Source organism: Capronia epimyces (genome assembly GCF_000585565.1).
Source record: "Capronia epimyces CBS 606.96 chromosome Unknown aczIQ-supercont1.1, whole genome shotgun sequence".
NCBI classification, from domain to species: domain Eukaryota; kingdom Fungi; phylum Ascomycota; class Eurotiomycetes; order Chaetothyriales; family Herpotrichiellaceae; genus Capronia; species Capronia epimyces.
In genome coordinates, this window is record NW_006912904.1 from 3750830 (window position 1) to 3760760 (window position 9931).

Sequence of the window (9931 nt, forward strand, 5' to 3'; positions counted from 1 at the left end):
CAGACCTCGGGAGTATATCTTTTTACACGAGGCTTGGATATATACCTATACACATGGATTTTTTATATGTTTGCGTGCACAAATGTATATATCTGCAGTGTGCAAGTAAGTATAGGTGGGTGTGTGTATAAGCCAAATCATCTGCACAGTACCCGTGATTGTAATCAGACAGACTCCTAACGGAAACGGGTCAAACAAAGGAAAGCATATTATTCCCAGCCTTGTTCTTTCTTTTACTTGGCCTGGGCCTAGTAGGCAATATGCGCAAAGGTCTGTCATGACTCTCGCCTCAGGCCGGCCTGTTTGATGGCTTAAGCTAAAGAACAAGACAGCTGAGAACAGGAAACGCTTCAGCCACTTCTCCCTGAGTTTGGTACCACAGGGGCAAATCCAAGCTCCAACTACCGAAGCGAATCTCACCTCGCCAATACTCCGTACATAGCAATTCCAAAATCAAAACTCCAAAGTCACGGTTTCGTCGACATGACACGGCTTGCCCATGCGAATGACGGCCTTCTTCTGCCTCAAGTCCATGAGGATGTTGAACAAGGTAGCGGAATCGCTGGGCCCAGTTTCGGAGCGGCAGATGGCCGTGGGCGCGTTCTCCTCGTCCTCAAACAGGCGCGACACCTCGGCCCACGACGGGTTCGGGTTGGCACTGGCACTTGACGCCGCCGCGAGGGCAGCGCTCGTGTCGGTCAGGCGGGCGATGCGGAACAGCGAATCCTGGATCCAGACGGTGTCGACAACGCCCGGGTGGGGGAGAACAAAGTGGTTGGAATGCACGACGCGGCCCAGCGCGTCCGGGAGCAGTTGGGCCGTGGTCAACGCCGACACCTCGAGCCCGACGGCGTCGCCGGGGTCGGCGATCAGCATGTGTGCTGCTGCGGCGAGGCCATAGCTCTCCAGCGCAGCCACCGCCTGCTTCGCCGTCGCGCTCTCCAGCACCATGCGCAAGCCCAGGTGCACCGGCAGCCGGGTCGGGTCCATGCCTTGGGCGCGGATCGCGTTCAGACACACCCCGACCCCGGCCGAGTTGAGCCCGATCTTGCCGATGATACCGGCCTCGCTGATCATCTGGATCGCCGGCTTGCCGGCCTGTTGGATCTTGAGCACGATCAGATTCTCCTGCTGCGCTTGTTTCCACTGTTCAGGTCATGGTTAGCAATGAAAGAAAGCCATATCACACCGGATGCCGTGTCATGTGGCCGGTCTCGGAGCAGGGTGAGGGTACTGGGGGGCATCTTGCCGCCATCTGAAGACGGACCAGCAGTTTACTGTTCACTTACATCCCAGTTTTGCCCCAGGTATGCTCGTTTCTCCGTTTGCCAGGCCAGCGACGTGCAGCCGTCACTGAAGCTCCCGAAGGCAATCTCCGTTCGCACATTCAGGGCGATGATGTCGGAAATCGATCGTCCGGAGCCTTGGGCCACGCCTGCGTCGAGATCAGTCTGAGGGCAATGCAGCGGCGGCGGCATCAAGCAAAAAGGAAAGAAAGAAAGAAAGAAAGAAAGAAAGAAAGAAAGAAAGAAAGAAAGAAAGAAGGAAAGAAAGAAAGGGTTTCTTGCCCACCTTGCATTTCTTCGTAGTAGTTTGGCCATTTCTGCTGGATGTGTGGCTCGAATCGCCGTGCCACGTCCTGCACTGCTGGCCAGTCCAGCTTGCTCGCCTTCTGGAACAGTGAGGCGTAGAAGGCAATGCATCGTTCAATGTGGATTTTGGCCGCGGTGCCATGCTGCACTCCTATCTGCTCACTGTTAGGAGACTTTGACTTTACGATCTCGTCTGGGCCTGCCCGTTTCAAGGCGGCACTGCCATATCCGTACCTCGAACGGGGATCCGTTGCACTCGACGATAAGCATCTTGAGTTTGGATCTGGGTCTTTGTGCCTGGTTATCGTGTCTTGTCTCTTTGGTCAAGCGGTTCTAATATGTACAGTAGGATGGAGTGTTGTCTTTGAACAGGAGGTCAAGTATGTACAGTAGTATGGAATGTTGTCTTTGAACAGGCGGCACTAGTTTGTACAGTAGTAGTATGGAGTATTGTCTTTATCTTTCGTCCGGCGGTCCTGGTATAGAGTAATGTCTTGGTCCAGCAAGCGGTTCTTGTATGGAGGAAGTGAGGCGTCAGTCCGTATCAATTGTCTTTCATGGGGCGTTGCAGTCAACAGTCGACAAACTTCGCTACGTAGACAGTGCGCTTACTGCCCGCCACCCGCCACCCCCTCCCCCATGGCATTCTGAACGGGACACTACTACTATTACTGGCACGCACTAGGAGGCTCGTTATCGCACGGCTGGCGGCTTAAGGCTAAGGAGGCGGACTTGGGCTGCTGCATGGTCGCTCTCCTCCGTGTATCTGCGCCCATTTCCGCGCCCCGCCACGACGGATCCAGGCCGGCCAAGTCGAGGCTAAGGAAGCCAAAGGGAATGGGATCAATATTACCATACGTGACACTATCATTACCAGCGTGTGACATATCATAAGTACCTAAGGACCCAGGGACTAGGGACCTGATTGATATTCGGGATCCGGTCAACAAGGAAGAATTTGGATCTACGATAAAAAATCAGTCTAACTCAACCCAACTCAACTCTACTCAGCCCCCAAAATAAGACCAACAAAAATGGTCAAGCGCGTGCTGGTTGGATATGGCATCGATGTCGATGCGGTCAGTGGATGGTAAGTCAGAGCCAGCGAGAATAAGTATACCACGTCAAGTCATGCCTCGGCTAGACCAAAGAATCAAGAGAAAATATGATTCAAGCCTTACAAACTGACTGACTGACTGACTGACTGACTGACAGGCTCAACACACGAGACGGCTCGCCGGCGAATCCCACCGACGTGTCTCGCGGGGTATTTGGCGCCACCATTGGCATCGACCGGCTGCTGAAGCTGTGGGACAAATACGGCATCAAGGCCACATGGTTTGTGCCTGCACATTCGATCGAGAGCTTTCCGCAACAATTGGCCAAAGTGCGAGACGCGGGGCATGAGATGTAAGTTGAGAGGCGAGGTGATTGCCAATGGGTTGGAATAAACCAGAACGAGAACGAGTCCTGCCCTAGTCCTACCCTACCCTACACCCTACACCCTACATAACCCTACACTACACCCTACACCCTACATAACCCTACACTACACCCTACTACATAGCCCTAAGCCCTAAGTCTTAAGTCTTAACCCTAAACCTAAACCCTAACCGTTGCATCAGGAAGATCTGAGAGAGAGATATTGACTGAAATTCCACTCACAGCGGCCTCCACGGCTACACACACGAATTCGTATCGACGCTCAGCGAACAACAGCAACGCGATGTGCTGGCCAAGTCGATCCAAGTAGTGAGCGCGTTCACAGGCAAACACCCCAAAGGGTGGACGGCGCCGGCGTGGACGACGTCGCGCGAGACGGTGCGGCTGCTGGAAGAGTTCGGGATCGAGTACGACCACTCGTTCATGCACCACGACTCGCAGCTGTACTACGTGCCGGACGGGCGCGAGGAATGGACCGAGACCGACGTGGCTAAGTCGGCGGCCGAGTGGATGAAGCCGATGACGGCCATCACGCCGTCCAAGGTGGTCGAGGTGCCGGCCAACTGGCACCTGGACGACTGGCCGCCGTTCCAACTGTCGCTGAAGCAGGCCTCCACCCACGGCTACATCGACCCCTATGTGATCGAGCGGCTGTGGAAGGATCAGTTCTCCTTCCTGTACCGCGAGTACGACACCTTTGTCTTTCCCATGAGCATCCATCCGCAGGTCAGCGGGAAGCCGCAGGTCATTCTGATGCATGAGCGCATCATCGAGTGGATCAATCAGCACGAGGGTGTCGAGTGGTGTACGATGGAAACCATGGTCAAGGAGTTCAAGGAGGGAAGGTTGGCGGGCGCCGAAGTAAGTGGAGGGATATAGTCTATATTTCTATCTATAGAGGGAATACATGTACATGTATCTATGTCTTGTGTCTAGATTTGTATACTGGTAACGTAGAGTGTAATTTAGGACAAGCGTATCGATTGTTCATTCGCTAAAAGGCTTGGATTGCGAGAGCGAGAGAGAGAGAGAGAGAGAGAGAGAGAGAGAGTGTGTGTGTGTGTGTGTGTGTGTGTGTGTGTGTGTGTGTGTGTGTGCGCGTGTATTGTCAAAAGTTGAAATGTTCTATATTCGCCATTAAAGGAGTATAGGAGCATAGACTATATAGTATGCCCATACCAGCCTTCTGATTAAAGAACAAGGCTGGAAATGTCTAGGTTAGTGCCTAAGTTTGATATGTATGTGTGTATGTGTATGTGTACCTGTACGCGTATATAAGTGACCACCCTTCTACAGTATAGTCACTGCCTACGACACCAACACCGTCCCGGCCGCCCCGTAGCTCTGCAGATATCTCTGCACGAGATGTGCTTCGACCTTCAACGGCTCGTAGACCGGCCTCTGGCCCGGCACTCGGCACGTAGGCAGGCACTCGACGACGGTGTCCAAGGCGCCGTCGTTGAAAAACGCACAGCTGTAGCGGTCCTTGCCGCTGAGCGGGGAGATGACGCGGTGCATGGTTGACTTGTATCGATTGTTGGTCCAGATCTGCATCAGATCGCCGATGTTGCAGACATAGGCTCCCTTGATCGGCGGCACGTTGTGCCATGTGCCGGTGGGTTTGTGGAGGACTTCCAGGCCGCCGACTGGTAGGACGTTAGTTATAGTGGCTGAGAAGGGTGGGGGGAGCAAATAAAAGGTGGGAGGGGCAGGGGAAAAGAAAAGGTGTATATATAGGGCAGGGCCGGAGGAATAGACGAAACGATGGGAGATGAGAGAGATAGAGAAATAGATGTAACAAACAAAAGACGAGAGACCAAAGACAAGACAGCAAAGCAAGTCATGTACTTCGTACATGTCAACATACCCTCATCCTGCAGTAGCAGCGTCAAGGCTCCAAAGTCCGTGTGGGCGCCGACGCCTCGTGTCCTGCCTGCAGCGTCGACCGGCGTCGGGGGATAGTGGTGAGCGCGGCACAAGCAGAGTCCTGAAGAGTGACAAGCTTGTCAGTGGGGTTGCTATATATCATGGGGGTTGCTTTGTATCATGGGGGTTGCTATGTATCAGAAACATGTGTATGTGTACGAGGATATGGCTGGGTTGGGTTTGTCTTCCTTCTTCTTTCCTAACCCAACAAGGCCATTCCATCCATCACATTGGGCATCTTCTTTCTTTCCCCCTCGTCCAGAGGAGATGATGAAAATGCAGACTGTGAATACACACGGTAGACTCACCATCCGGGTCGGCGGCAAAGGCATCGAAATGATCCTCAGATAGATCCAGAGACAGGGCCAAGAGCCGAAAGACTGCCTTGGACAGGTCATGCACGGCGTCAAAGTAGGCCATGTAGCTCTCCTGGAATTGAACATGGTCGAAAACTTTTGTTGCTGTGGGAATCTTGGAGAGTTCCGCTTCCGCTTTCGTTTCTTCTGTCTCCGTCTCAGGCTTAGACTCCGGCTCTGGCTCTGGCCACTGGTTGGGACCCTGCAGGAATCGACCGAGCGGTCTGTCGCGCCGCACGGAGAAGCCCTCCTTCTGGTCCGGGGTGGCGGAGTCGTCGAGCTCGTCGAGCTTCTGGCCACCGACGCGCTCGTAGCCTCGATGACACTTCGACTTGGTCTGCGATACCTTCTCCTTCTGCGACAGCGGGAGGGCAAAGAAGCTGGCGATGCCGGCTAGAAAGCGCTGTTGGATTGCCTCGGGCACCGAGTGGCCCACGACTTGGAGGAAGCCCTGGTTCTCACAGGCCTGGCGGAACTCGGCTGCTGCTTTTCGTTTGGCGTCTGGATCCCCGGCCAGATAACCAGAGATGTCGATGATGGGGATGTCGACTTGGACGGCCGGGTGATTCTGGTTGATGTCGATGCTGCCCATGGTGATGGTGGTGGTGGTGGTGGTGGTGGTGGTGGTCCAGGAGGTCAAGATAGAGATAGAGACAAACAGGAGCGCGCACTCGCACTCGCACTTGCAATTCCACTTGGATGTTTTGCAGAGGAGAGGGTTCGTCTCATCTATCTACCAGGCACTGTATGATAGCAATAATAGGTTCATGATTATCAATGGTTGTACTGTACGATTAACACTGACGGCCGGAAATCTAGAAAAGCAACTGAACTGGGGATGGCCATATCAATATCAAGCGATTTCCACTCCAACGCCAATGGGACTTAAAATACTAGTATGGTACAGTACAGTAATAGTGATCGTACCCGGTTACCTACCAGTGTATATGCACGTACACTACTCACCTAATCCCATCCCTCTGGGCCCAGGTATGGGCATGGGTATAGATACAAATACTGCTACTGGTACCTACACATCCAACTTAGATACAGCCCAGAATACCTGATTGATACCTGATACGACCCCGTGTCCCGTGGAGAGGAGAACACTGTCTGTCAGCGTCTAGTCCCCTCTCCTGTCCTCTCGTGATACCGAAGATGAGATGATGATTCTCATTACCTTGACGTGTTGTTTGGCCGTGGCCATGGCCGTGATCCAGGCCCAAGTCCAGACCCAAGCGTGCCGAGACAGACCCGTCTGCTGAACTTTGAACCTTGAACCTTGAACCTTGATAAGCCAGATCGATGTCAAATAAGCTGACCTTGACCTTGGAGTGAGACAGCCGACCTTGACTTTCGCAAGTGAGATAGCCGACTTTGACCTTGGAGGTGAGACAGCGGGCGTTCCGCGGCTGATAGGAGTAGGAGGAGTAAGAGGAGAGGGAGAGGGAGTAGTAGGAGTAGTCGTCGTAGTACAGTAGATATTATAGATATGCATATCTCCAGAATGTCTAATAGACCGCACATGCCATGCCGTCTGGTCCCTAGAGACCCTCTCCTCCTTCCCTGACAGTGACGCGCAGACAGACACACACAGACACACACCACACCACACCACACCACACCACACCACACCACACAGGAGCGTGCCCGCAAGCCCGCAAGCCCGCAAGCCCGCAAGCCCGCAAGCCCGCAAGCCCGCAAGATAGTCCCCCACTCCACGTTCGTTCGCGGTGGGTATATTGTGTACTGTACGGATCCTGTCCACCACCACACGTGTGACTAGGAACTAGCGTACCAGGTACCGTCTCGCGGGACTCACTACTGTGCCGTAGAAGGGTGCGATCCAGCGCGACCATTACAAGAGGATGATCTGTGATGGTGTTGGCTATATGTTGTGCTGTGCGTTGCTGGTCGGAAAGTGGCAAAGGGGAAGGCAGCTACAGAAACCACAACTCACAACCCACAACCCACAAACCAGGGAAGGCCCCTCTCGGGAAACCGAGATAAGCATTCCAATTGCGGGAACTTGTTTCCACTTTCCAGAGTATTCGTATCAGTATGGTCACTACTAACCACCTACCTACCTAGGTACCTATCTGTGCCTGCCTGTCCTATCCGTATCCATACAGCTAATTCCTACCAATGTCATTGGACCACACCGGCCACCTGCCGGCCCAGAGCGGAGTCAGATTCAACGGGGAGGTGAAGATGAGTGGTCGACCGCTATCGACATACCACATACTACACGGGACAGTACTGCCATATACACAGACTGGACACTGCACGCGCTTGTCCGTCGCTGTGGTCCTGCGCCCTGATCCGTCGCCCAGCGCCGACAGTGTCGTCTCAATCTGCAGAGGATGGACATGGTGGCCGCACACAACAAATCGCAGAAAGGTCTGCCTTCCCCTGTGGGCCCTGTGATAATGCGGTCGAATCTTGGTTGATATACACCTGCCCCTTGTGCTGGCTCAGATACTGATACTGCCAGGACTACTACTACTAGTCACTAGCACTAGTACAGTGATGATGGGCGCGACCATGACTTGACTGCCTTGCCCGTCAGTGTCTGATACTTGGACTTGGTACATATAGGTACATAATAGCCTCGGGCCTTTCCCTTTCCACAGGAGAAGAAGGAGAGATATAAGAATCTCGTCAGTGACATCTCCCTACTCGACAAGTGCCCGTCGAACCAAAAACCTCGGTTGGCTTTCTTCACACACTTGACTGTCCTCGACTGAAACCAAATCGACAGAAGGCATGGCGGTCAAAATCCCTGGCCTGCCTCCCGTGAGGCTGCATTCGCCCTACTGGCAGAAGTGAGTGCAATGTTGCGCGCCATGAGGACTGAGACTGTCTAAGTCTACGCTGGAGTTCACAGCCTGCCGTTGCCGCCTGTGGCTAAAGTCGCAGTCGCAGTCTCAGTCTCGGTCTCAATCCTCAAGTCTCAATCCTCAATCCTCAGCCCCTAGATATATCTAACATACACCCTGCTAACACTTCGGTTTCAGTGTCATCATGGGCATGCTCGTCGGTGTCTCGGCCGGTCTCTACGTCGCCCTCAACCTTCTCGGCGCAGGAGGAGGTCGGCCCAACTCGGCCCAAACCGTGCAAACGGTCAACGCCACGCTCTGTGCCGTCTGGTTCTTTTCCGCCTCGTTTGGCGGCTCCGTGTTGAACAAGATCGGCCCGGCCATCACCGCTTCCTTGGGAGTCATGGGTTATGCCATCTATGTCGGGTCGCTGTGGTATTTCGACCAGACTGGCAAAGAGGGGTTTCCTATCTTTGCGGGTGTCGCCATTGGCGTATGTTTTTCTCCTTCTCCCTGGCCCAGCAGTCCTTGACACTTCTTCTCCCTGCCGTTCTTGACACGACACTTCTTCTCCCTGCCGTTCTTGACACGACACTTCTTCTCCCTGACGTTTCTAACACTTCTTCTCTCTGGCGTTGCTGACATTCTCACCTGCCCCAGATCTCCGCCGGTCTAATCTTCGTCACCATGGGCTACATCGCCATGTCTTATTCCGAGGAGCAAGATCGTGGGAAATACATCACCATGTCTGTCAACCTGCAGGCCATGGGGTCCATTATTGGCGGCATCATCCCTCTGCTGATCAATAAAAATGCGGTAAGTCTACACGTTTAGATTGAGATGAAGGTCCAGATCCAGATCCATAATTACGATGGAGAGGGAGATAGAGGGAGAAGGAGATGGAACTAGAAATGGAAATGGAGTTGAAAATGGAAATGGAAATCACTACAGTCACTGACATACCAATCACAGACCGAAGCCGCTGGCGTCCCTCCGGCCGTCTACATCGTCTTCATCGTCCTGATGGTCGTGGGCATGATCGGCGCATTTGCCCTCATGCCCCCGTCCAAAATCACCCGCGACGACGGCACGCCCGTCAGCGTGGTGCAGGCCCGCAGTTTCGGCCAGGAGCTCAAGTCGAACTTGGAGATCTTTAAGGATTGGAAGTTGTTGATTATGGTGAGTTACCCTCCCTCTATATGGTGGGTCCAAGAGCAAGAGCGAGAGTGTGCCGCCGGTCCAAGAGCGAGACTGTGCCGCCGGTCCAAGAGCGAGACTGTGCCTTGTGCCTTCTATATGTATGGCCGGATCAAGAGCGAGACTGACAACCCTCAACCAACAGATCCCAGCCTTCCTCCCCGCCGAATGTTTCCTCGTCTACGGCGGTTCCGTCAACGCTTTCCATAACAACCTCCGCACGAGGTGTCTGTTGTCGTTCATCTCGGTCGTGCTGCAGGTCCCGGCAGGATGGGGTCTGCAGGCCATTCTGGATCACAAGACATGTAAGTGTACTCCAAAACCTGGTTCTTGGTCTTTTGTTGTACCTGCGACAAGTATGGACAGGACTGTGGACAGAGAAACCAAGACCCGTGCTGTGCTGTTCTTGGTCGTTGGTTGGACCTGCTACCTACCTGCTGCTCTATACCGATGTCCTCAACGTGGGGTAAAAAGTGGAAGTGTTCTTGTCCTTATCATTGTCATGTCCTTATTCTTGTCTTGTCCTTATTCTTGTCTTGTCCTTATTCTTGTCTTGTCCTTATTCTTGTCTTGTCCTTATTCTTGTCTTGTCCTTATT

At 53.4% G+C, this 9931-nt stretch overlaps 4 protein-coding genes across 4 annotated transcripts in view; 2 read left to right on the forward strand and 2 right to left on the reverse strand.

Moving 5' to 3' along the window:
* Positions 1–453: 453 nt before the first annotated feature.
* On the reverse strand, positions 454–1862 carry A1O3_01352 (uncharacterized protein; the record flags this gene model as incomplete). Its single annotated transcript, XM_007731498.1, has 4 exons — positions 454–1146; positions 1290–1435; positions 1573–1771; positions 1827–1862. 4 exons carry the CDS (start codon positions 1860–1862, stop codon positions 454–456), a joined length of 1074 nt encoding a protein of 357 aa, XP_007729688.1.
* Positions 1863–2626: 764 nt separating this feature from the next.
* On the forward strand, positions 2627–3914 carry A1O3_01353 (uncharacterized protein; the record flags this gene model as incomplete). The annotated part of the gene is made up of 3 exons (XM_007731499.1): positions 2627–2682; positions 2808–3002; positions 3260–3914. The coding sequence occupies 3 exons, from the start codon at positions 2627–2629 to the stop codon at positions 3912–3914; spliced, it is 906 nt and encodes a 301-aa protein (XP_007729689.1).
* A 429-nt stretch (positions 3915–4343) lies between these two features.
* Positions 4344–5909, reverse strand: A1O3_01354 (uncharacterized protein; the record flags this gene model as incomplete). The annotated part of the gene is made up of 3 exons (XM_007731500.1): positions 4344–4681; positions 4903–5022; positions 5270–5909. 3 exons carry the CDS (start codon positions 5907–5909, stop codon positions 4344–4346), a joined length of 1098 nt encoding a protein of 365 aa, XP_007729690.1.
* Positions 5910–8341: 2432 nt separating this feature from the next.
* The window catches only part of A1O3_01355 (uncharacterized protein), a gene marked incomplete at both ends in the record, with an annotated part of 2424 nt that continues 834 nt past the window's right edge, over positions 8342–9931 (forward strand). Inside the window, 4 exons of the mRNA XM_007731501.1 lie at positions 8342–8629; positions 8797–8952; positions 9109–9315; positions 9479–9638. Of these exons, the coding sequence (XP_007729691.1) occupies positions 8342–8629; positions 8797–8952; positions 9109–9315; positions 9479–9638 (811 nt within the window). The remainder of the gene's footprint in view (positions 8630–8796; positions 8953–9108; positions 9316–9478; positions 9639–9931) is intronic.